Raw genomic sequence first — 26722 nt, 5'->3', positions numbered from 1 at the left:
CATATTCAATATTCTTTTTGTCCTTCTCAAAACTTATTTCAGACAGTTTGTCTATGTATCAGGCAAGCTGCTGAAATGTTCTCAGCCTTATCCTGGAGGAGGGGTACTCCCTCCTCCTGCTTTAAACAACTGACAGTTTCATGTTACACCTACACAGTCCTCAGTGTGGGCTACCATGCCCCCCTTCCTATGCTAGAAACTAGTACAGCAGTTTTTGACTCTAATTATTTCCAGATGTTGCTTTAGGATTTTTCCTTGGTGTTCCTTATATAAAACATTTCACTTTAAGTACAAATTCTTTCATCCATCCATTCATTCGTTCTTTCGGGGCCCCTTCCATACATTCATAGCATGTATTTCATTCATATTTAATGCATGTTATATCTCAGATTGGGATACGTAATCTAATATGCTCTTCCTAACCAGCCTAAGGCACGTCTGGTATCAATTAGACCACGAGGGAAGCTCAAGGTGGGCAAAAACCTGAACAAAGACTAGGGATATAGGCTGAACACAAAATGGAGTAAAGTCAAGCAGAAGACACAGAAAAACAGAGAACAAAATGGAGTCACTACCTCAAGATGGAGGTCAGGTATATCCTGATTTCCTCTATGATCTGGCTTAATAGCAAAGTACATAAAAAGAATATTATTATGCTTTTCCTTAATATTAATCTGTAGTGTGTTTTTCTGGCCTTGGCTACATCCATATTCAGATTTTTATTCACCAATTTTTCGTACGCTTCTATTGGGTGTGGCCTTAACTAACACATATGCTTGTATCTAACTAGAGTTACCCAGAATCATACGAAAAGCAGGCATTTTTGTAGAAAAACTCCACAAAATACTGCACTATCATGTCCTGACGTCCATTCCATTACCGTCCCATAGACCAGTGTTTTTCAACCTTTTTTGGGCAAAGGCACACTTGTTTCATGAAAAAAATCACGAGGCACACCACCATTAGAAAAGGTTAAAAAATTTAACTCTGTGCCTATATTGACTATATATAAAGTAATTCTCTTGAATAGGAATCAAATAAACACAAAGAAAGTATTTTATAATTACTTTATTATGAAATATTAAGTAAACAGAATAGTGAAAAATTATAAAATACTTTATTCAGTGCGAAACCTGGGCCTGTTTGGCTGAACACAAAGCTGATATTCTGGCTGGAATCGAAGAAAGACACACACGTAGCTCTTCGTCAACAGCTCTCAGTCTCTCTCTGTATTTGGTTTTTATAGCATACAAAAATAGACAAATATACCCTCCATCCTTTTTATTAAACCACAATAGCAGTTTTTAGCGCAGGGAGCTGCGCTGAATGCCCAGCGCTGCTCTTGACGCTCATAGGCTCCCTGCGCTAAAAACAACTATTGCGGTTTAGTAAAAGGTGACCATATTGTAAAATATAGACAGCAGATATAAATTCAGAACTGTGCATAGTAAGTGAAGGGAAGTTTTCATCTCTGGGAATTTACCCAGTTAACTATTAAGTTATTTGGGCAAATTCCTTTGAAAACTGTGGTAATACTGCCTCCACTTTGCTAAATTTAAAATAAAATCATTTTTCCTACCTTGTCTGGTGATTTCTGGTTGCACTTTCTTCTTCTGACTGTGCATCCAATCTTTCTTCCCTTCTATCAGCCTGTATGCTTTCTCTCCTCCACACCTCATTCCCTCCCCCAACTTTTTCTTCCTCTCTCCCTGACCTTTCTTTCTTTTTTTCTGTTTCTCTTCTTTCCTTCTGTTTCCCTGCCTGCCCCCTTTCTTTCTTTCTCCCTGCCGTTCCCCAAGCCACTGCCGCTGCCATCGGGGAACAGGACCCACCAATGGATAACAGGCCCCAAAGCCGACGCCGACGCAAGCTCTCCCTGACGTCAATTCTGCAATCGGAGAGGAAGTTCCGCCCAGCCAGGCAGCGATTGGCTGGCCCGAACTTCCTCTCCGACTGCAGAATTGACATCGGGGAGAAGAAGACTTATCGGCTCGATAGATTAGATCGCCAAGACAAAGTGAGTCCTGGGAGATCGACTCACTTTGCCTTGGTGAGCTACTGGCGCCCCTGCCTCGGGCCCCCTGTCAGCTCCGGGCCCCTGAATGCAGGACTGGTAGTACTGCCCTGATGGCGGCCCTGCGGCACACCAGGCAACATCTCGCGGCACACTAGTGTGCTGCGGAACAGCGGTTGAAAAACACTGCCATAGACATCGCCCCCTACTGGCCACGAGCCACTATTCCTCAAGCCGCGCTAGCACCTGCAGCATGATAATGGTCCTGAAGCCCATAGAGATTTAAAGGGCTTCGGGACTGTTGCTGTGCGGCTTTGTAAAACAGGCTCTTAGTTTCTTGTCTTAATGACAAAAACTGTTTTCTTCTTTCTTGTGTGGATTTGGTAACATCTTGATAGACCCAAATCCTTTTACCATGGAATAGTTCTTTTGAATTTTGAAAATATTGCCTCATGAATGCCTCTTAAGTCTTGCTGGAAGACAAAAGATACTAGAAGTGTAGTTCTTATAGATGTTTCTGAAATGGATTCTTCTAAAATTGCTGATATTTTGTAGATCAAGTTGAGAAGTTTGGGCATTCTGTTTTTCCAAAGCTTCCTGAGATTGCTTTTCTTTGCTTGTTTAAAAATTATCTTGTTGAAATCTTAAAGTATACCTTGGACTGTATTCCCCCGATAAATAAGATATATTATTTAACATATCATAGGACGTTATCCCAGGAAATTAAGAATCCTAAAATTTAACTGCCAGTTGAAGTTTTCAATATTCTCAATTTTCTTATGCAAGACTGTATTGTCTTTAATTACCATATTTCTAAACCCTTGAAGGGATTGGATATCCGTTTGTATAATGGTAATAGAATTTTTCATTTCAACATTAGAATGCTCTAAAGTCTTAGAAATATCAATTTTCCCTCCAAGTGCCTTTACCTCCTTCAATGTCTTCTGGGTCACTGCATCCAGCCTTTTTAGAGATGATTTGGAAGGTTCTACAGTCACCTCCTTGGAGGGAGTCAAAGTACCTACGATGTTCTCCTTCGGCAGAAGCTCATCTGCCGCATCTCCTTCCTCTGCAGGACTTTCAGGTGCACTTCCGGCAGCCTTCTTCCCCGCTTCAGCGGCAGTAGTTTCAGCCGGACAAAGAGGTGACTCTGAGAGTAGTGGCGATAGCGAGAACTCGGGTCCCAGTGAGAATAGCCCTTCTCCAGCTACACTAGCAGCAGGACTTACTTCGTCGCCAGCTTGTGAGCAGTCTGCTGGCAAAAATTGCTCAATCGAAAGCTGCCTCAACAGCTACAAGGGCGTCGAGGAGGTAGGCACCCTCACAATCCCCTTCGGCTTATGCGGCATTTTTGTTAATCATGGGGGAAAACACTTGTAATCTCGAAATCGATCTTATGAACGCCAGTTAGGTGCCACCATCTTGGTCACTCCTTCTAAATGATGGTTCTTAATGTTTCTGAGGAGATTTTTTCCACCGATTATTGCATTTATGGCAGTGGATGTTTGATAATTAATTTGCTATGACTGCCACCTAAATCTGAGGCTTTTTTCTCCATCCATTTTATAATACTGTTTATCCCAGGACAAGCAGGCAGGTATTCTCACTAGTGGGTGATGTCATCAGACAGAGCCCCGGTACGGACGTCTCACAAGCACGTGTTGCTTGTAGAAACTTAAAGTTTCTAGATGCCCGCACCGCGCATGCGCCGGTGCCTTCCTACCCGGAGATCCGGGCATGTCTCCTCAGTTCTTTCTTTTCCGCGGAACTGAGAAGTTCAACTTCATCATGCGCTAGCTGAATTCAGTTAAATTTGCCTTCCTTGTCCGCGTTTTCGCTTTCTTTTAATTACAGTTAACAGTACTTTTCTTTTTCAGTAAAAAAAAAAAAAAAAAAGAAGATTATTTCCTCCGGCGGGTCGAACGGGCCGGCCACGTGGCTCAGGCCCACTGGCTTCGACCTCGCGGCGGAGATTTTCCGGCCTATGTCCCGGCCAATCACCGGGTTTAAAAAGTGCAGCAAGTGCCAACGCGCGATTTCACTCACGGACCCCTCACTGGCGCTGTTTGCAGTGTTTGGGCCCTGACCACATCCCGAAATCGTGCAGGCCTTGCTCTACCCTTACGGCACGCTCATTCAAGCGGCGTTGCCTATTGTGGGAATCGATGTTCAAGATGGACGCAGCTAAGGATCCCTCAGCCTCCACTTCATCTGATACCTCCCCGGTTCGGGCAAAACCGGTATCGACCCCTCCTGCATCGAGTGTGGTGAAACCGGCATCGTTCACCCCGACACCATCCACGAGCTCGACGTCGGTTCCTGCCCCGGTCTCCTCGGTTCAGGTACCTCTTCCTTCCACAGTGCCACCAGTGGTCATCAAAGTGCCGAAAGCTACTAAGCAGAAGCACTCGGCCTCGAAGGAGCGCGATGTCCGTGCAGGAGGACCCCCTTTCGGTGCGGATCCCTCCTTATCGGCTTCGCTACGGTCCGTGCTGGAAGCTCAATTCGTTGAGCTCATGCAGACCATCGGACCCGGGCTCATCGCTGCCATACAGGGTGACCTCCCGGTATCGGTCCAAAGGGGCGGTCCGCCCCCTCCCCCTCCTCACCGTTCGACCTCGAAAACTGACGAGGACGAACGGGGGAGGGCGGCGATGCCCACGCGGCAAGCCTCGCTTACCGATATGCCGCCATTAGAACCCATTACGCCTCCGCGCCAACATGGGACCAGACCTCCGATCGATACTCAAAGCCCTGGGCATAGTCAGGAAGAGTTCTTCCGTACTCCTTACCAGACTTGGGTAGCTTCGCAAGAACCCGCATCGCAACCCCAGTTGCGATCCACCGCTTCCAGCCCTATCCACTTGGGGGCCTCGGGAGACCATGCGATGCACAGACGATCCCGATCCCCGTCCCGCCATCGAGACGGGCACCGATCGAGACACTCATCCTGGCACTCTTCACGCCATTCGGAGGTGTCACCGCAGAAAAAACTGCAACGTAGGGGATACTCCTCATCAGAGGTGTCCCCTCCGGGGGGCCCGGAGTACGAGGAGACACCGGTGCCCGATTCTCCTTTCCACTCCCCGATGTCCATGGACCTGGAGGCCTCCTCCTCCTCCAGCCCGTCCCACAGGCCGACGCTGGCGGAACAATTGTCCTTCTCATCATTCCTCCGACAAATGGCGGATGATCTGGATGTGACCCTTGACACGGGCTCCCGATACTCCAAAGAGTATCTGGACACCATGCATTTACCTAACCCTCCAAAGGAGTCGCTTCGGCTCCCCCTGCATAAATTGCTGGACCAGACCTTCATGCAGTGTTTCGAAACACCGTACTCCATACCGGCGATCCCCAGCAAACTCGATGCTCGATACCGCATCGTGCACCATAAAGGGTTTGAGGGCCCTCAACTCTCCCACCAATCCCTACTAGTCGAGTCCTCTCTTAAACGCTCTCATCCCTCCCAGGTCTACGCCTCTGTACCGCCGGGCCGAGAGGGGAGAACGATGGACAAATTTGGTAGAAAATTCTACCAAAACTCCATGATGGCGTCACGGGTGCTGAACTACAATTTCTTTTTCTCTTCCTATCTGGAGTTCTTCTTGCCGGTGCTCCGCAAGTTCACTCCGTTCATAGACAACCAAGCTCGATTCGAGTTCGAGGAAGTGGTAGCCTCCCTCTCCCAATTACGCCTCCAGCTGATGCAATCCTCCTTCGATGCATTCGAACTCTCGGCACGTGCTGCAGCAAGCGCGGTAGCCATGCGTCGCCTGGCATGGCTCCGTACAATCGATATGGATCCCAACCTCCAGGACAGACTCGCCAACGTACCATGTGCTGGAGCTGACCTGTTCGATGAGTCTATCGAAACTGTTACCAAGAAGCTGTCGGATCATGAAAAATCTTTTCAATCCATCCTGCGGCCCAAACCCAAACCTCAACAGTCTCGACCTTCCAGGCCACCCCTGATTTACCAGCGGCGTTACATGCCCAGACAAACGCCTGCTGCGAGACAACCTGCGAAGAGACAACCTCCCCAGAAGTCTCAGCAAAAACCTCAGCCACCGGCTGCACCTAAGGCTCCCCAGCCCTTTTGACGCCCCTCCCGGGAGCATAACCTCAGCCTCTCCCATAGGGGGCCGCCTCCATCTTTTTTACCATCGATGGGAGGCCATAACCACGGACCTATGGGTCCTCACCATCATAAGAGAAGGATACTCTCTTCAATTCCATCGGGTCCCCCCGGACCATCCTCCAAGAGAGTATCCTTCAAGCTCGACGCAGACCACCCTTCTTCTTCAGGAAGTCCAAACCTTACTTCAGCTTCGGGCTGTCGAGCCGGTCCCGTCAGACCAATTGAACCGAGGGTTTTACTCCCGGTACTTCCTCGTCCCGAAGAAAACGGGCGACCTGCGACCCATTTTAGACCTTCGGGCCCTCAACAAGTTTCTGGTCAAAGAGAAGTTTCGCATGTTGACTTTGGCTTCTCTATACCCCCTCCTCGAGCAGAACGACTGGTTATGCTCCCTGGATCTCAAGGAGGCCTACACTCACATCCCCATTCACCCGGCCTCCCGAAAGTTCCTCAGATTTCGGGTGGGAAATCTGCACCTACAGTATCGAGTGCTACCATTCGGCCTATCTTCGTCCCCCAGAGTCTTCACAAAGTGCCTGGTGGTAGTGGCCGCAGCACTCCGGGACAGGGGTCTACAGGTGTTCCCATACCTCGACGACTGGCTCATCAAGGCCCCGTCAGCCCCAGAGGTCACTTCGGCGGCCTTGGCTACAACCTACTTCCTCCAAAATTTGGGCTTCGAGATCAACTTTTCCAAGTCTCATCTACAACCCACCCAGTCCCTCCCCTTCATCGGAGCGGTCCTGGACACCACCCGACTCCGAGCATTCCTGCCCCTGCAACGCATGGAGTCCCTTCTTCATCTCTGCCAGTCGGTGTCTACTCGCCAAACCCTACCGGCGAGACAACTGATGGTGCTCCTGGGCCATATGGCCTCCACAGTACATGTGACACCCTTTGCCAGACTCCACCTCAGGATCCCCCAGTGGACCCTGGCATCACAGTGGAATCAGACGTCCGATCCACTATCCAAACACATCTCAGTCACACCTGCTCTTCGGCAGTCTCTACTTTGGTGGATGACCTCTTCGAATCTATCCAGAGGTTTGCTGATGCACTCTCCCCCCCATCAGAAAGTTCTCACAACCGATTCGTCGAATTATGCATGGGGGGCCCACCTGGATGGTCTCCGCACCCAAGGATTCTGGACCAGTGCGGAAAGACTACACCAAATCAATCTACTGGAACTCAGAGCCATCTTCAATGCGCTCCAAGCTTTCCAACACCTACTTCACGACATGGTAATCCTCATTCGCACAGACAATCAGGCCGCCATGTATTATATCAACAAGCAAGGAGGCACGGGCTCGGCCCTCCTTTGCCAGGAAGCTCTACGAGTCTGGGACTGGGCGGTGCGCCACAACGCCCTACTCAGAGCAGTATACATCCAGGGGGAGAACAACGTCTTAGCAGACAAACTAAGCCGTCTGCTACAACCGCACGAATGGACTCTCCATTCCAGCCCCCTTCACCAAATCTTCACGCAATGGGGGACGCCTCAGATAGACCTCTTTGCGGCTCCCCACAACTCCAAACTGCCTCAGTTTTGCTCCAGGATCTACACTCCTCATCGCCTCGAGGCAGATGCTTTTCTACTGAACTGGGGGAAACGATTTCTATATGCGTTCCCACCATTCCCGCTGATCCAGAAGACTCTGGTCAAGCTGAAACTCGAACAGGCCACCATGATTCTAATAGCTCCTCGGTGGCCCAGACAACCTTGGTTCTCCCTCCTACTTCAACTCAGCAGCAGGGAACCAGTACCACTTCCAGTGTTTCCTTCACTACTTACTCAACATCAAGGATCACTACTTCATCCCAACCTGCAGTCTCTCCACCTGACAGCTTGGTTCCTCTCAACGTAACCCCTCACCAATTCTCACAAGAAGTGAGGGAGGTCTTGGAAGCTTCCAGGAAGCCCGCCACTCGACAATGCTACTCCCAGAAATGGACCAGATTCTCCTCATGGTGTGTTTCTAAGTCAAAGGAACCTCAGCGAGCTTCCTTATCTTCCGTGCTGGACTATCTCCTACACCTATCTCAATCTGGGCTCAAGTCCACATCCATACGAGTCCACCTGAGCGCTATTGCAGCGTTCCACCAGCCCCTACAAGGGAAACCCCTCTCGGCCCATCCGGTGGTCGCCAGATTTATGAAAGGACTCTTCCATGTTAACCCTCCTCTCAAACCACCCCCAGTAGTTTGGGACCTCAATGTAGTCCTTTCCCTTTTCATGAAGCCCCCGTTTGAACCACTCAACAGGGCCCCTCTTAAGTATCTCACCTGGAAAGTGCTTTTTCTTGTAGCCCTTACGTCCGCTCACAGAGTCAGCGAACTCCAGGCATTGATGGCGGATCCACCATTCACAGTATTCCATCATGACAAGGTGGTCCTCCGCACTCACCCGAAATTCCTGCCTAAGGTGGTCTCCGAATTTCATCTCAACCAATCCATTGTACTTCCAGTATTCTTCCCTAAGCCCCATTCTCACCACGGAGAATCGGCCCTTCACACTCTAGACTGTAAACGTGCCTTGGCTTTCTACCTGGATCGCACCAAGCCACACAGAACCACTCCTCAACTTTTTGTCTCCTTCGATCCTAACAAGTTGGGAAGACCCGTATCAAAGCGCACCATCTCTAATTGGATGGCGGCTTGTATCTCTTTCTGCTATGCCCAGGCTGGATTATCACTTCCTTGTAAGGTCACAGCCCATAAGGTCAGAGCAATGGCAGCCTCAGTAGCATTCCTCAGATCAACACCAATCGAGGAAATTTGTAAGGCTGCCACCTGGTCCTCGGTTCACACATTCACCTCACATTATTGTCTGGATACTCTCTCCAGACGGGATGGACAGTTTGGCCAAACAGTATTGAAAAATTTATTCTCTTAAGTCGCCAACTCCCCCTCCATCCCACTGAGGTTAGCTTGGAGGTCACCCACTAGTGAGAATACCTGCCTGCTTATCCTGGGATAAAGCAATGTTACTTACCGTAACAGTTGTTATCCAGGGACAGCAGGCAGCTATTCTCACGTCCCACCCACCTCCCCTGGGTTGGCTTCTCAGGCTAGCTACCTGAACTGAGGAGACACGCCCGGATCTCCGGGTAGGAAGGCACCGGCGCATGCGCGGTGCGGGCATCTAGAAACTTTAAGTTTCTACAAGCAACACGTGCTTGTGAGACGTCCGTACCGGGGCTCTGTCTGATGACATCACCCACTAGTGAGAATAGCTGCCTGCTGTCCCTGGATAACAACTGTTACGGTAAGTAACATTGCTATATATGTTGCAGTGTTTGCTATATTGACTATGCAGGAATCAAATTGCACTGGTTTGAAGTTAACAGCAATATTAAGTTGAATAGGTGTTATTTCATAGTTTTATTCTATCTGCTACACAGTCCAAATAATACAACACGATTTCCATCTTTTTCTAAAACTGAAGTAATACCTTTGGGGGCATCTGTTCGACTTGAATGAAGATGTGGAAAGGACTCTAACCAGAAATAGCTAAGAAGAAAAAATTTAAAAATTTAAATTGAATCAGGTTGGGCAGACTGGATGGACCATTCGGGTCTTTATCTGCCGTCATCTACTATGTTACTATGTTACTATGAGCAGCTAGTTGAGACAAGATGTAAATGAAGTTCTTTAGTGATGGTTTTGAAGAACTTGTCCATCGTTGACAGAAATGTGTGGCAAATACTAGAAACTAGGTAGAAAAATAAATAAATGTAATAAAAGAGCAAGTTTCAGGCATTTTTATTTTTTATCCATTACAATATCTTCATTTAAACAAATGTTATGAAGGTGGCGGCATCATTTTTCATTTAACCCTCAGATATAATAAACTGCTATATACTGTACATTGTAAATCAAATTTGTTATGCAGTGTATATTTGGTATGTTTGTCTTTTGTCTATATCCTATGTCAATCACTTGATGAGGTAACTTGAAAGGGATCTTATGCAGTCTAAAAAATAAATTTCTAAGGAGATTGTAAGAACTTATGTAGTATGCTTTTACTGACTGAGCACTCATGAATTTTAGGGATCTTTGCTAAGAGCCATGCCGGAAATGACAAAAATTGAGACTCCTAATAAGCAGCACCGGTGAGTAAAAACACTCTGCATGCAAAGTACTTTATATTATGTTATGTGCAATCTTATATCCTGTCAAATCCTTATAAATTGGAGTTCCAGTGCAAAAGGAACATGAGTCGTGATCAGTGGGTTATTCACCCCTACCCGTGAGTTTTTGCAGAGAAAATCCTTTACAGCTTTTCAGCTCCTTATGTCAGTGGGTAGTCCCCCCATCTACTCAATTTTAACTTCTGCAAGTGAGTTGAGAAGGTGTCTTTTTTTCTGCTCTGCAACTGATTTATTTGGGGGTTTTAATCCAAAGTGCAAGGCTTCATGGTGCCCCAGAGGTTCCCAAGATTGCTGTGATGGCTCTGCCTGGGAGAAGATACAACCTCTAGTTCAGAGAGTTATAGTGGGGGTTTAACTCTTTCTCAAGGAGCCTACGTACTCAGCTTCACTAAGCTCTAGGTGCATTATGGGAGCTCAGCTCACCCCTGATTTATCAGTCACTTGAGCGCGGGCTAAGTAGCCCTGTGTTGGTCCAGAGGATTGTAAGACTGTAGTGGGTTCCAGCTGCATCCCCCCCCCCCCCCCCGAAGATGTGTGAGGAGCTAGTGGGGCGAGGGTTTCAGGCTCTTAGAGCCTGTCTAAAAGGCAGCCCGAAGCAGATGCGAATCCTAGAGGCTTGTCTGAGGCATAAATCTTCATTGTCTAGCTACAGTGGAAGCTGATGCAAGCAAAGCACCAGGGACAGATTTTTCAAATTATGGGGAACCACAAGTACAAGGGGGCACTCAGAGAAATTGAGAGGGGAAAGGTTTAGAACAAATGCCAGGAAGTTCTTTTTCACCCAGAGGGTGGTGGATACATGGAACGCGCTACCGGAGGATGTGATAGGCAGAACCACGCTACAGGGCTTCAAGGAGGGTCTGGACAGGTACCTGGAGGACAAAGGGATTGAGGGGTACAGATAAGGGTAGAGGTAAGGTTAGAGGGATAGGATTAGAGGAAATTTTGTAAAATTAGTCAGAGACCACTGTTCAGGCAGTGGGCCTGATGGGCCGCCGCGGGAGCGGACCGCTGGGCGAGATGGACCTCTGATCTGCCTCAGCGGAGGCAACTTCTTATGTTCTTAGTTCTATGAGTACAGCCTTTGGGAGACTTAAGGTTGATTCCAAAATGGTAGTTTTGAAGGTATCTGGAGCTTCTTGTAGTGTCCCCCCACCTTCAAAAATCCCTTCCCTGCTTTTTTTGAACTTTTTATTCACCTTCCCTGGGCCAATTTTTGGCACTAAAATGCTGTCTTGGTGACCATCTTGGATATCCTGATTTTAATTTAAAAGTCTGTCTGCCTCAAAACACCTCAATTTTACCCTGTATCATGTCAGTTTTGCGCTGGATGGCTGGCCAAAGAGTAACCATGTGCTACATGCCACAGGGCATGTGGGGGAGGGGAGTGCTAGGCTTATCCCCCCTCTAGTCCCTCCAGAATTTTGGAGTCACATGAAACCTGAATGTTGGGGCAAAAATCCCTTCTAGGGTTCTCAAATTGTGACTCAGTGGCAATGGTGAAACACAAATGCATAGACGCCTCAGAACCTTTGAGGAGAAGGCATATGTCTCTGCAGAGGTTCTTAGGAGATACAGTTCAGGGATTTGACTCTGACTTTGAGTGTAATGCTTGAAGCTTATAAGAAATAGTCAGGGTTGTATGCACAGCCTGACAGTATGCCGGTGACTGTTCAGGGGGTTTTCCCTTACACAGCACTGGTCCATTTTGGAAGGGTATTTTGCAGGAACCAGAGAGCCAGTCGGAAAAGAATTGGGATGACTTGGGGGAGGGGGTGATCACATTTGATTCCTTTACTCCTACAAAGTGAATCTTTAGGTTTAAAGGTTTCCACGTTACAAGTGGGCACTACCAACCAAGCGTCTGTGGCAGCCCTGAAACAGGGAGAGGACCCGATGGTGTGCAAACTCTTTAAATTGGCAGACTTAATAGGAAGTCATTATAGTATCTCTGAAGGTGTTAAGTTTGGAACCACCTCAGGCTTCCACATCTCAAATATCTTTTATGAGCAGTTGTAAGACCCAGTTCACATTTTTGCCATTGCATCCAGAGAACACCATGATGCTAACATAAGAATTGCCGCTGCTGGGTCAGACTCGAGGTCCATCGTGCCACAGTCCGCTCACGCAGCGGCCCTTAGGTTAAAGACCAGTGCTCTAACTGAGACTAGCTTTACCTGCATATGTTCTGGTTCAGTAGGAACTTGTCTAACTTTGTCTTGAATCCCTGGAGGGTGTTTTCCCCTATAACAGCCTTAGGAAGAGCGTTCCAGTTTTCTATTACTCTCTGGGTGAAGAAGAACTTCCTTACGTTTGTACAGAATCTATCCCCTTTTAACTTTAGAGAGTGCCCTCTCGTTCTCTCTACCTTGGAGAGGGTGAACAACCTGTCTTATCTACTAAGTCTATTCCCTTCATTATCTTAAATCTTTCAATCATGTCCCCTCTCAGTCTCCTCTTTTCAAGGGAGAAGAGACCCAGTTTCTCTAATCTCTCACTGTACAACAACTCCTCTAGCCCCTTAACCATTTTAGTTGGCTCTTCTCTGGACCCTTTTGAGTAGTACTATGTCTTTCTTAATGTACGGCGACCAGTGCTGGATGCAGTATTCCAGGTAAGTGCATACCATGGCCCAATACAGCGGCATGATAACCTCCGATCTGTTCGTGATCCCCTTTCTTAATCATTCCTAGCATTCTGTTTGCCCTTTTCGCCGCCACCGCACATTGCACAGATGGCTTCATTGACTTGTCGACCAGTACTCCCAAGTCTCTTTCCTGGGGGATCTCTCCAAGTACTGCATCGGACATCCTGTATTTGTGTATAAGATTTTTGTTACAGACATGCATCACCTTACACTTATCCACGTTAAACCTCATTTGCCATGTCGCAGCCCATTTCTCGAGTGTGTTTATGTTACATTGCAGGTCTTCGCAATCCTCCTGCATCTTCACTACTCTGAATAACTTCGTATCGTCTGCAAATTTAGTCACCTCACTCGTTGTACCAATTTCCAGGTCGTTTATAAATATGTTGAAGAGCATGGGTCCAAGCACCGAACCCTGCGTCACTTCACTCATGATGCTTTTCCAGTCCGAGTATTGTCCATTTACCCCCACTCTCTGTTTCCTATCTGCCAGCCAGTTTTTAATCCACATGAGTATTTCACCCTCGATTTCATGGCTCACAATTTTTCAAAATAGTCGTGCATAACCTTGTCGAACGCCTTCTGAAAATCCAGATATAAAATGTTGACTGAGTCGCCCTTGTCTATCTGTCCGTTTACTCCCTCGAAGAAGTCTTCTTGTCTCTGATCACTTCATTCACCTCTACAGTGAGCCATGCCGGTTTCATGTTCTTTTTCCTCTTGGATCCCTTGTTGATATGCAGTATATATATATTTTGTGCCTCGGTGACTGTGTCCTTAAAAAGGGACCATGCTTGCTCTAGCGTTTTTACAGTGCTTATCTTCTTCTTAATCTTCTTCCCCACCATGAGTCTCATCCCTTCGTAATTCCCTTTTCGGAAATTCAGTGCCGTGGCTGTCATTTTGGACCGATATTTCTCCCTTGTGTCCTGATCGGCCGCCGTCCTGGATCAATGTTTTGCCCCTGTGTCCAGATTGCGCTGGTCCTCGTAGTCCATTTAGAATTAAGTCCAGAATTGCATTTCCTCTCGTATTTTCCTTGACAAGTTGTTCCAGGAAACAATCGCCCCTAGTGCAGCTGGAGGTGCCTAGGTTCCAGTCTATCCCCGGATAATTGAAGTCACCCAGGATAACTTTGCCTCCCTTGCAGTTGTGTTTAATCTCATCCATCATTTCTCCAATTTCTTCGGACTGCCCTGGGGGTCGGTAGTAGATGCCGATCTTCGTTTCCATTCCATTTGTTCCCGAAATTTTGACCCATATAGACTCTACCTTATTTTTCATTTCTGGCGTATTCTCTCCGATAGACTCGATTCCCTCTTTGACGTATAGGGCAATACCCTCGCCTTTTTGACCTACTCTGTCTCTGCGGTATAGCTTGTATCCTGGTAGCACAGTGTCCCAGATGTTTTCCTTGTTCCACCATGTTTCTGTGATGCCAATGATGTCAAGATTATCTTTTTGTGCCATAGCTTCCAATTCCCCTATCTTATTCCTTAGCTTCTTGTGTTTATGTACATACACTTGAGTTTGCAGCCTGTTACTTTCTTGCATTTCCTTTCCTCTTGTGTCCCTTTCGATCCATCAGGATTTCTGTCTTGCCTATGATCCGGTGAGTCTTGCACGGTATCCTCTGGGTATACCGGTTCCCAAACCATCATTTCTTGGTCGGATGTCGGCTTTCCTCTTCTTCCTAGTTTAAAAACTTCTCAATTTCTCTCTTGATGTTGCTTTCAAGTAGCCTCGTTGCATTTCCGCTGAGGTGAAGTCCATCCTTCCTGAATAGCAGGGCTGTGGGAACCACCAGAGGGCCTCTTGAGGTTTGCCAGTAACATGACAAAATTGTTCCCAATGGCTCCTGAGTTCTAGTAGTACCACCCAGGATGGATTCGCTGACAGTGCAAGTCACAAAACGTACGTCACTTCCTACTGAAAGTGGAGAAATTCTAAAAGATGCACAGGATCGCAGGGTGGACCGAATCTTGAAAGGACAGTTTGAAGCTTTAACTTTGGGTCTGAGAGCAACAGTGGAGAATTCTTTTGAGTCATGTGCACATGCAATAAGATGCTGTGCCAGGCTCTGGCTTCAGAGAAGAACACATACCCCAAGGAGTATTTTTGAGAGTTCGTTATGTTAAAGGCACTCTGACATGTTCAAGGTCATGAGCAAAGTGTCTGCTTATTCTATTTCCGCCTGCTGAATGCTCTGAATCAGATAATGGGCGGGAGATTCTGCCTCTAAAGCTACTTTGAGCAGGCTTCCTTTCAATGGACAAATACTCTCTGGAAGACCTTATGGCCAGTGTGGCAGATAGTCATCTTATGTCGTTGCCAGACAGTAGACCATGTGCCCCTGGAGGATTGTAGTTCCTTTCATGGGTACAGATGGTCTTGTCAGTTAGTTGTTGGCAGATCTTTACAGGTTTGGGGTCTCTAGAAGAGCTCAGACATGAGGTTTCTGCTCAACAGCCACTCTTTAGAAGTCTCAATGACACCAGGCCAGAGTTCGAGCTACTTCAAATAGGAGGGAGACTCTGAGTTCAGAGTGGCCAGGGCAAAGATTTAGTTGGACAATGGATGCTGGACATTATTCTAAAGGGCTGCAAACTCAGATTCTTTTGTCTGCTTTTGGATTTCTTTGTGAATTCTTCAGTTGGAAAACCAGAGAAGGTGGTCAAAGTCTGAGACAGTAAAGTGGCTTCTGGGAATTCAGTATCGGACTGAGGCAGATAATCCATATACTTTATCATGCCCAAGAAAAACTCAAAGACGACTTGAGACCCATCCTGGATCTAAAGTCTGTCAGTGCAGCACTAGATGTGCCCAGGTTCCAGATGAGACCGTGCGTTGTTCATTGTGCTGGACATGAATGAAGCTTACTTGGCATGTTCCCATGTTGACAGGTTCCTTGTGTTGGAAAAGCATTTTCAATTCTCGACACTTCTGCTCAGCTGGACAGCACACCTCACACTTTTACCAAGATGATGGTGGTGGCAACAGCACACTTGCGCAAGGCAGGGATTCATGTTCACCTATGTTTGGCCGATTAGTTAATCAAGGCTCTGTCCAAGATTGGACACAAGACAATGACGCAAGTTGTCTAGCTCCTGCAAGACCTGGGATGGGTTATCATTTTCCAAGAGAGTCACCTGGATCTGACCTAATCCCTAGAGTTCTTGGGACCCTCTTTAACACCGCAGAAGGCTGTGTTCTTCTTCCAGAGTTGAAACAAAAAAGATACCAACAGAACTGCAGTAAAATTGCAACAACAAAACCAAAAATGAACTGCAGGAAATGTCCAAGATACAGGAATTTTATTCAAATCAATAAAATGAAAATCAATCAAAAGTTTTGTATCCAAAATTAGTCCTTGATGTTAAATAGTACGGGATACAAAACTTTTGATTGATTTTCATTTTATTGATTTGAATAAAATTCCTGTATCTTGTACATTTCCTGCAGTTCTTTTTTTTTTTTTATCTTTATTAAATTTTCAATGCTAATACAAAGTGCATAAAATTACACATACATTAATAATCAGAATCGGCACTTACAATCAACCAATAACAATGTAAAATGAATTCCCCCCTCCCTTCCAGTACATCCAATCAAGGAATCAAACAAAAGAGATATCCTCCCTCCCCCCCACCCTTCCCTGGATGTGTGAGTAAAACAACAGAAAATTAAAGGTAAGAGACAACTATACCGAAGTAACAAAAGTCGTTAATGGACCCCAAATTAATCTGAATAAATTATTACATCCCAACATATATGAGTTCATTTTCTCATATTTATAACTTAAGCATAAATTTGCCCACCAAAAGGAAAAATTAAGCCGATCACAGCTTTTCCATTTCTGAGTAACCATTTGCATGGCAATCCCAGTCATAATAATGAAAAGCCTGCTTTTATACTGATCCAATGGGGGTTTAGTATGCAACAATGTCCCACAGATTACTACATCATAGGTTAATGGAATCAATGATTCCAGTATGTTAATATTGATTTTCAAAAATTGAATATCAAAGGACAATAGAATAACAAATGATCTAGTGTCCCTATTTTAAGATGACAATGCCAGCATCTATTAGATTTTGAACTGTCTAACTTCTGCAAATGAATAGGGGTTCAAAAAACTCTATGAAACAAAATAAAACAAGTTTGTCTCATAGATGCTGACGCTGTACATCTTATCCTCTAAGTCCAAATTTGTAGCCATTGTGTAGCAGAAATTTGCTGCTTTATCTCAATGTTCCAAATGTCTTTTAGGCTAGTTTTTGGTTTTTTTATTTAGATATTCCAATATTAATTTATACCACTTGGGCGGCCTGATGCCCTAGCAAATCTGTCTGGAAGCATAGGTTCGGCAAGCTATACTGATCTTTTAAATTTCGCCAATCAGGGAACCCCCTTCTGAATGGCCTGCTTTAACTGCAACCACTTATATGCTTGAGACTTTGAAATACCGAATGATTGTTGCAGTCGTGAAAAATCAAGCATTTTCCCATTTGATAATACATCATCTAATGTACGTATGCCTGCCTGAAGCCAATGCTTCCAGAGGATCTTAGACTCGCCAATTTGAATCTTGGATTTTGACCATAAGGATTGACACTTGGATTGTTGTAACGGTATAGATGTTAAGTTGTTGATGAATTTAATTGTCCTTGTAGATTCAAAATATTGCTTAACGTAATAGGGACATAGGTTGCATTCTAAAATAAGCCAGTCCGGAAGATGCTCCAAGACTTCAGGAAGGATCCAATACATACTCTGCTGCATAATGAAAGCTCGATGATATCTATAGAAATTTGGAATATTTACTCCCCCCCCCCCCCCTTCCCCCTGCCGATTGTGTTTTTTGCAAGCTCCCGCACTCCCGCTTGGGTCTGTGCCACTTTCTGAAAGGCTGGCATCAGTTCTCGTGGGACTCGCGTGAACTGACAACAGCCATTTAGGAAAACGGAACGGGCCCAGGCGAGAGCACGGAAGCTTGCTCCTGACATCCGCGCTCCTGAACCGTGTGCCGCTAGCGAGGGAGGTTTACACACTGGCCACCAGGTACGAGGAAATGATTTAAAAGTACTGGAGTGGGAAGGTGATTAAAAGAACTGGGGGGATAATCTAAAAGTACTGGAGGGGGGTGGGAGATGATTTAAAAGTACAGTGGTACCTCGGTTTACGAGTGCACCGGTTTGCGAGTGTTTTGCAAGATGAGCAAAACATTTGCAAAATCGGCGCCTCAGAAACCGAGCGTGGCTCGATTTACGAGTGCCCCCCCCCCCCCCCCGCCGCTTCTTACCGTCATCTGGGCACCGGCATGTCCTGTGCATTGGTGCCGGTGCCCAAAGATCGGCTTCCTCTTCTGCTGGGCCTTGAGCATCTGCGCATGCTCAAGGCCTGCGAGTTCACGTTCTATCTCGGAGGTTGCTGGAGGTTTTTCTGGGAAAATCCTGCTCCCACTGTCCAGTGCTACCTGCAGGCTGCTGGGAGACCCTCTGAAAATGTAGGAAGATGAGGGGGGGATACATCCTTCCCACAGCCCGAGGAATGGAAATCCTGAGTCGCAGAGACCGTGGGGGAAGGCGGGAAGTAAGAGGGGAAAGACTGACATGTGGACTGAAAACTGCCATTGGAATTGTCACTGTACTTGGAAACAGGACTGATCCCGCTGGGGGAAGAACCTGTAGAGCTGATGTAAGTGATCGCTCCACCTGTATTGGTATTGGAATCCAAAGATGTCATTTGGTCGCCAGCTCTTGGGTGTCATTTAACAGTGCTGGGATGGGGTGGGGGGAATGATTTAAAAGTACTGGGGGGGGGGATGATCTAAAAGTATATCAGCAAATATACAAAACAAGTAGAGTGTGTGCTTTTGGCCAGAAATGGTGACCACAGGCCCCAATCTCTTCTTGGGATCCTTTGGTGAACAGAGGTGGCAGTGAGGCAAAAAATTTAATTTAATCATGGATGGACTAGGCACAGAGGATCCTCAGTCATAAAAAATAGAGTAAAATCTGAGATGATTTAGTATAGGCCACTTTTCTGTAAAATATCCAAAATGTATAATATAATTAAAGCAGAGTAAAATATAATTAAACAGGTGCTGCAGTAGGTAGGGAAATGTGCAGACAGATGGATCTAGCCCTGTATGCCCTGTCTTGGCCTACCACTAGACCACCAGAGGGGGGACAGGGTACAGAGCCTGGCAGGGAGGGGTGAAAGGGTGCAGAGCTTGGCAAGGAGTGTGGAGTTGGGTGCAGAGCCTGGCAGGGAGAAATTGGTTCAGAAAGGTTTTTTTTCTTGTTTTCCTACTCTAAATCTAGGGTGCGTCTTATGGAGCAAAAAATATGGTAATTTATATCAAGTATTAATGTGTGTTACCACCAATTAAAAGATATATAGTAAATCATAAATTATCGAATTAATTCCAAACTCAAAATAAAATAGTTCACCCGTTATCCATTCAAACTACCTTATACTCACTTAACCCAGAAATTTCTAAGCTTATTTTTACAGTCATACTTCCACTTTACATTACTCATTCAATAAAATTGTTCACCCCGAGGGGCAGAGCTTGGCTTGCTGGAAAATGGAAGCGCGATTCTGTCGCTCTCCCTAAGCCTTAGTAATAATTTCTTCAGTCAAAAATTAAAATTCCTTGAAGAGGTAAATTGGTATGAAGCAGATCTGAACATGTCCTCAGGCAAGCAATCTCGTATGAAAGCAGCTGCTGCAGTTCCTTCAGGATCAGCGAAATGGTTGAAACAAGACTCTCCTACTCCATCTAAAATTCCCGTGCTTAAAGACTCCGCAGAGTTGATTGAGCAGGTATGCATGGATTTAAATACGATCAAATAAATGTTAAAGAAAGTACTGTGCAGCTCAGCGGGGTTAAGAAGGAATTAAATAATTTATCCCAGCAAATGGCTAGCTGTACCGTTTGTACAGAGCAGCTGGAAATGAGAATGTCAGGGGCTGAGGAGACACTTTTACAGTGTCAGGCAGATCATAACTATCTCAGGAGCTTGAAGAGATGCAGAATAGAAGTAGACGGAATAATGTCTGGCTTTTAGGGGTCCCGGAAGGGATGGAGGGGTCTAACCCCATTGAGTTTTTAATATCTTTTATTCCGGAGGTCTTTTCATTAAAGTTTAAATACCCCCTTGAAATTAAAAGAGCTCACCATTTCCCTTCAAGAGCTTCGCACAATCTGCTGAGACCAAGACCAATTATATTCAAACTTTTGAGGTTTCAGCATGTTATGGAAATTCTGTCGGCTGCTAAAGTGGCAAAAATTATAAAGTGGAAAGATTAACGAATTTTATTTCTCCTTGATTTTGCGAAACGCACTGCCACAATAAGGAGAGAGTTTTTACAGTTGAGGCCAAAGTGAAGAGAAATGGGGGCAAAGTTCGGGCAAATGTATCCCGCTGTAATGAAAATCACTTAACAACAAGACAACTCATTATCATGATCCAGTTAAATTAGAATAATTTATAAATATGGAACAAAATCGTATGACTCAGTGACCGTTTATGGAGTATTAAGAGTTAATGCTGGTGACAGTTGGAAATGGCGGTTGATTTTTCAAATGCTGTATAACTGTTTGAATTTATTATCACTCACCTGTGATCGGTGTTAAATGAATTTTAGGCATAAATATACAATATTACCTTATGAGTGCTAGCGTCCTATTGAAATGAGAAATCAACTCGTTAATCTCAACAGATGTGGGTGCTATGACATTTTACAACGGAGAGCGTTGATTTCTTACAAAAACTTTGCTAGTTACTAAAGATCAATTGGTAATGCAGCTAAAGTAGAAACTGTCAGTTTCATTTTTGAGTTCGCTATGGAGGATGGCTGAAATGATTTGTCAGAGATGGTTTTCTCAGAGGGCTGATTTGAGCCTCACAAAATGACCTAATGGGGGAATTTTAAAGAAGAAATTGACTGAACAGCATAAGCTTTAGTCCTGGTATGGCAGAAGCAAATCGGAAAAAGAAAGTGTCAGTTCTACTTTTGGTATGGATATAAAAATGAAATAGTTTGAGGGAATTTACTCTAGAGAGGGAAACTTCCTTCCTTTCGACGAGAGTCAAGTGGATGGTAATAACGAGAGTATGACGGACAGCCTCATATCAGTCTTGACGCGGAAGTGTATTGTCTTGCTTTCGATATTTATTATTTAATCATTTCATACTAGGGAGAGATCTTCTATTGGTATGAAGTGTTATGTGCTGAGATATTGGGGGTTTTAATTCCTGATTTACTGGAAAGTTATTCATAAATTCTAAATCAGCATGAGTCCCAATGGTTGTAATATGTATAATCCTAGTAGTAAGCTGTTTTGTGAAAGGTTGAGGGATAATTTTATGAGAATGAATGGTGTTCTTAATATTGGCTGCTCTTTTAGCTTTGGCAAGAGTATTTCATAAGTATCTATGTATTTGATATTATCTATTCTAGTATTAATTTAAGTATATTTATTCATTTCCTGAATTAAATTTTATAATTATACTTTTACAAGAAATATTAAAGCAACTGAGTTGTAGACAAGAGTTGGTTTTTTTTAAAGGATTGTATAGTAAGTTATAATTACCTATACATATTTTGATCTTTCTAGATATTCTAATAATAATTAATTAACTAAAGCATATTGAGTGTGAATGTAAAATAGTTTTGGGAGGTACTGACTATTACATGTTCTCTAGGGTTTTTTTTTTAATTAATTAATTATCTGGATATATCCAATTTGCAAGTTCTTCCGGAATTAATCCAGCTACCTCTCCTCCCTTGTAACCAAAAAAACCAAAAACAAAAAAACAAACTATTGTAACTTCACTGGAAATGTCCAATTAGCTCTTTTGTAATCCGCCTTGAACTGCAAGGTATAGGCGGAATAGAAGTCCCTAATATAATGTAATGATATATTTTTATAATAGTATTATAAATGGGAGGTCAAGGGCTTTTAGGATGGGTTTATTAAATAGAGTGAATAAGGTCCCTTTAATTAGATTGGCTTAAATTTTAGTATATTCCACTTTAAAAGGGTATGGTTTCTTATTTTCTTTATACAAGTTCATGAACTTTAAAGCACAGTTACTTACCGTAACAGGTGTTATCCAGGGACAGCAGGCAGATATTCTCACATGTGGGTGACATCATCTACGGAGCCCCGACACGGACAGCTTTTCAAGCAAACTTGATTGAAGATTCAAGTTTGCTGTGCTGCACCACGCATGCGTGCCTTCCTGCTCCACTAGAGGGCGCATCCCCTCCTCGTGGTCTCCAGTTCATATAACCAGCTAAGAAGCCAACCTCGGGGAAGTGGGAGGGTTGCGAGAATATCTGCCTGCTGTCCCTGGATAACACCTGTTACAGTAAGTAACTGTGCTTTATCCCAGGACAAGCAGGCAGCATATTCTCAAATGTGAGTGACCTCCAAGCTAACCAAAAAGGGACGGAGGGAAGTTGGCATTTCAAGAAAACAGATTACGCAAAACCGACTGGCCAAACTGGCCGTCGCTCCTGGACAGAGTATCCAGGCAGTAGTGTGAGGTGAAGACCAAGTGGCAGCTTTGCAAATCTCCTTGACAGGCGTTGACCTGAGGAAAGCGACAGAAGCCGCCATCGCTCGGACCTTATGTCCCGTGACCCGACCATGCAGCGCGAGACCAGCCTGAGCGTAGCAAAAGGAAATACAAGCCGCCAACCAGTTGGACAAGGTGCGCTTGGAAACAGAACGTCCCAACCGATTAGGATCAAAGGACAAAAACAACTGAGGAACCTTCCGATGAGACTGAGTGTGTTGAAGATAAAAAGCCAACGCCCTCTTACAGTCAAGAGTGTGAAGCACCATCTCCCCAGGATGAGAATGGGGCTTGGGAAAAAACACCGGAAGAACAATGGACTGATTGAGATGGAAATCAGACACCACCTTAGGTAAAAACTTGGGGTGAGTGCGAAGAACCACCTTATCATGATGGAATACAGTAAAAGGCGGATCCGTCACCAGAGCCTGAAGCTCACTAATTCTGCGGGCAGAAGTGAGCGCAAGAAGGAAGATCACCTTCCAAGTGAGGAACTTGAGATTAGATTTATCGATAGGCTCAAACGGAGGTTTCATTAGTTGAGCCAGAACCACATTAAGATCCCAAACCACCGGGGGAGGTTTAAGAGGAGGATGGACATTCAAGAGACCCCTCATGAAACGAGAAACCAAAGGATGGATAGAAAGGGACTTGCCATCAAGCTGCTGATGAAAGGCAGCAATCGCGCTAAGATGCACTTGAATAGAATTTGTCTTAAGACCGGAGTGAGACAAATGAAGCAAATACTCCAGAACCGAGGACACAGGGGCCGATAAAGGTTCCAGATGATGTGAAGAACACCAGGAAGAGAATCTAGTCCACTTCTGAGAATAGCAGAGCCTAGTCGAAGCTTTACGAGAAGCTTCCAAAACCTCCCTGACTGACTGAGATAACTGAAAAGAAGTCAGGTGGAAAGGTACCAAGCCATCAGATGTAGAGACTGCAGATTGGGATGCAACAGCGAACCCCGACTCTGAGACAGCAGAGAGGGAAAAACAGGCAGAAGCAGAGGCTCCCTGACACTGAGTTGAAGAAGCAGGGAGAACCATGGCTGCCGAGGCCACCGAGGAGCCATCAGGATCAGTGTGGCATGCGTAGACTTGAGATGTACCAGCGTCCGCAGGATCAGAGGAAAGGGCGGAAACGCGTAAAGGCACTTCCCCTCCCAAGCGAGGAGGAAAGCATCCGCCTCGAGACGATCCGGGGAGTATATCCTGGAACAGAAGAGAGGCAGTTTGTGATTGAGGGGGGAAGCAAACAGATCTATCAGAGGAGTCCCCCATCGCTCGAACACCCGGCGCAAGATCCGAGAATGAAGAGACCACTCGTGCGGCTGCAGTAAGCGACTCAGTCTGTTCACCAGACAATTCTGCTCCCCTTGAATGTAAACCGCACAAAGAAAGATGTTGTGGGAAATCGCCCACTCCCACAAACGAAGAGCCTCCCGACACAGGGACCACGACCCCGTGCCCCCTTGTTTGTTGATATAATACATCGCCACTTGATTGTCTGTGTGGACTAGAACCACCCGATCCTGAAGCAGATGGTGGAAAACCACAGCGGCCAAATAAACGGCCCGAATCTCCAAAACGTTGATGTGACAGGTCCTCCGCCGACCACAGACCCTGAGTGCGGAGCTCGTCTAGATGAGCCCCCCAAGCATACTCTGAAGAGTCCGTGGTGAGGACCTTGTGGTGTGGCGGGGCAAGAAAGAACAAACCCCTGGAAAGATTGAAAGAGTTGGTCCACCAACGGAGCGAGCGTCTCAAAGAGGGAGTCACCGCCACGGGCCGGGAGATTGGGTCCCGGTCCCGATGCCACTGAGAGGCCAACGTCCACTGAGGGATCCGCAGGTGAAACCGGGCAAACGGTGTGACATGGACAGTGGAGGCCATATGACCCAGAAAAATCATCATGCTCTTCGCCGAGACGAAAGGCTGCAGAGAAACTTGCCGGCTCAGACTGACGAGCGCCTCCAACCAAGGAGGAGGAAGGAACGAAAGCAGGCGAACCGTGTCCAGCACAGCCCCGATGAATGGTAGGTATTGAGAGGGGCACCACAGATTGGCTTTACATATGTTAAATTTAGCAAAAACTATGGATGATCCAGCCTTCTCTGTTTCTTTGGATGCAGAGAAGACCTTTGATCGTGTGGAATGGACTTTCATGTATCAAGCAAGTTTGGTATAGGATCTGGATTTATTCAAATGATTCAAACCTTGTATAGTTCCCCTTCTGCCAGGCTATATATCAATAATACATTTTCTGGATTTTTTTGTCTGGGGAGAGGAGTTAGACAAGGATGTCCCTTATCTCCTTTGCTTTTTGACATTGTTTTGGAACCCTTGTTGTTTATTCAGCAAGCAAAGGAGATACAGGGAATTCCATATGCAGGTCGGGAATATAAGATCTCTGCTTATGCAGATAATATCTTGCTTCATCTAAAGAATCCAGAGTCTACCATTCCGCATTTACTGGAATTGATAGACCGATTTGGTAGATTCTCTGGATACAAAATAAATTGGAGGAAATCGGAGGTTCTTCCACTAAATGTGCATTGTGCAAAAGGATTATTTGATTCATTCCCTTTCCTTTGAAAGGAAGAGGGTATAAAATATTTAGGGGTTCTGATTCAGAAAACATTAGAAGATACAATGACAGTAAATGAACAATCCTTATTGCTGAAAGTCAAAGAAATGTGTGAACATTGGAAACCACTACATCTTCCTTGGTGGGGGAGAGTTCAAACAGTAAAAATTATGATTTTGCCTGTAGTTTGTTACCAAATGAGTATGCTGCCGGTTTATTTTCATGGGTCCTTCTATTAAAAAAATTAAATGGTATTGTTACAAAATTTATTTGGCTGGGTAAAACTGCCAGAATTGTTTTAGTATCCTAACAAAAACCAATTGCTGTGGGTGGGTTAAATTTTCCCAATTTTTATAGATACCATCAAGCTTTTATTATGCAGCAGGGTATGTATTGGATCCTTCCTGAAGTATTGGAGCGTCTTCTGGATTGGCTAATATTGAAGTGGCAACTCTTGTCCCCATTGCGATTGTGTCATATTTTAAATATCAAGTTACCTAGGATTTATAAGGACAATAGAAGCTTATTTTCCACCTGGCAGACATTAAAATTTATCAACAATTTAACACTTATTCAGATTCATCGATCCTTATGGTTGAGCTCCAAAATTCAAATTGGCGAGTCTAAGATCCTCTGGAAGCATTGGATGCAGGCAGGTATACGCACATTAGATGATGTAATATTAAATGGGAAAATGCTTGATTTTTCATGAAGTCAACAATTATTCGGTATTTCAAAGTTTCAAGCTTTATAAGTGGTTGCAGTTGAAGCAGGCCATTCAGAAGGGGTTCCCTGATTGCCAAAATTTACAAAATCAGTATAGCTTGCCAGGCCTATGCTTCCAGAAAGATATGCTTGGGCATCAGGCAGCCAAGTGGTACAAATTACTATCTGAATTTTTGAACAAAAAACCTAAAACTAGTCTTAAAGACATATGAAGCATTGAGATTAAGCAGCAGATTTCTGTGTCTCAATGGCCACAGATTTGGTCTTGGAGGATGAGATATACAGCATCAGCATCTATGAAACAAACCTTGTTTTTTCTGTTATATAGAATATTCTGGACCCCTGTTCGTTTGCAAAAGTTAGACAGTTCTAAGTCAGATAGATGCTGGCACTGTCATCTTGATGTAGGGACACTGGATCATCTGCTGTTTTATTGTCCCTTGATGCTTAGATTTTGGAGATCCATATGGGGTCAAATAAATATGATATTGGAAGTCCCATTGTCATTGACATATGATGCAAATTTGTTTGGAACGTTACTTATGCCCAAGAGTCCAATAACGGCAAATAAGAATAATTACTTTGCATTATGACAGGAGTTGCTATACAGCTTATCACAAAAAACTGGAAAAATTGGGACAGGTTAAATTACAATTTTTGGTATGTCAAATTTACAAGTTGGAACGCATGAATTCAATACAATTTGGACACTAGTAAATTCAAGGATGTTTTGGATCCATTAACAAAATTTTGTTTGACTTGATCAATAGTATTATTTCTGTTTCTATATGAGTGTTCTACTCATCCTGGAAGGGTGGGGGAGGGGGGATGTTATGTACTTATTGTATCATTTGATTG

General features: G+C 45.0%; 1 protein-coding gene across 6 annotated transcripts in view; it reads left to right on the top strand.

The window, feature by feature from the left end:
- USF3 (upstream transcription factor family member 3) overlaps positions 1-26722 on the top strand; it is a 111572-nt gene that overhangs the window by 33524 nt on the left and 51326 nt on the right. For 2 of the 6 annotated variants that reach the window (XM_033940156.1, XM_033940159.1), the window contains exons 3-4: positions 10206-10267; positions 25716-25794. Coding sequence is in view for 3 of the 6 variants with exons in the window: in XM_033940154.1 (XP_033796045.1) it covers positions 10224-10267 (44 nt within the window). In the remaining 3 variants the exon portion in view is untranslated. Of the gene's footprint in view, positions 1-3089; positions 3326-10205; positions 10268-25715; positions 25795-26722 lie in introns of all 6 variants that reach the window. The other 4 variants (XM_033940155.1, XM_033940153.1, XM_033940158.1 and 1 more) reach the window with 3 other exon arrangements.

This window comes from Geotrypetes seraphini, chromosome 4 (assembly GCF_902459505.1).
Source record: "Geotrypetes seraphini chromosome 4, aGeoSer1.1, whole genome shotgun sequence".
Classification (NCBI taxonomy): Eukaryota; Metazoa; Chordata; class Amphibia; order Gymnophiona; family Dermophiidae; genus Geotrypetes; species Geotrypetes seraphini.
The sequence above is the reverse complement of the archived record's forward strand: the minus strand, read 5'-3'. Positions and strand labels throughout refer to the sequence as shown.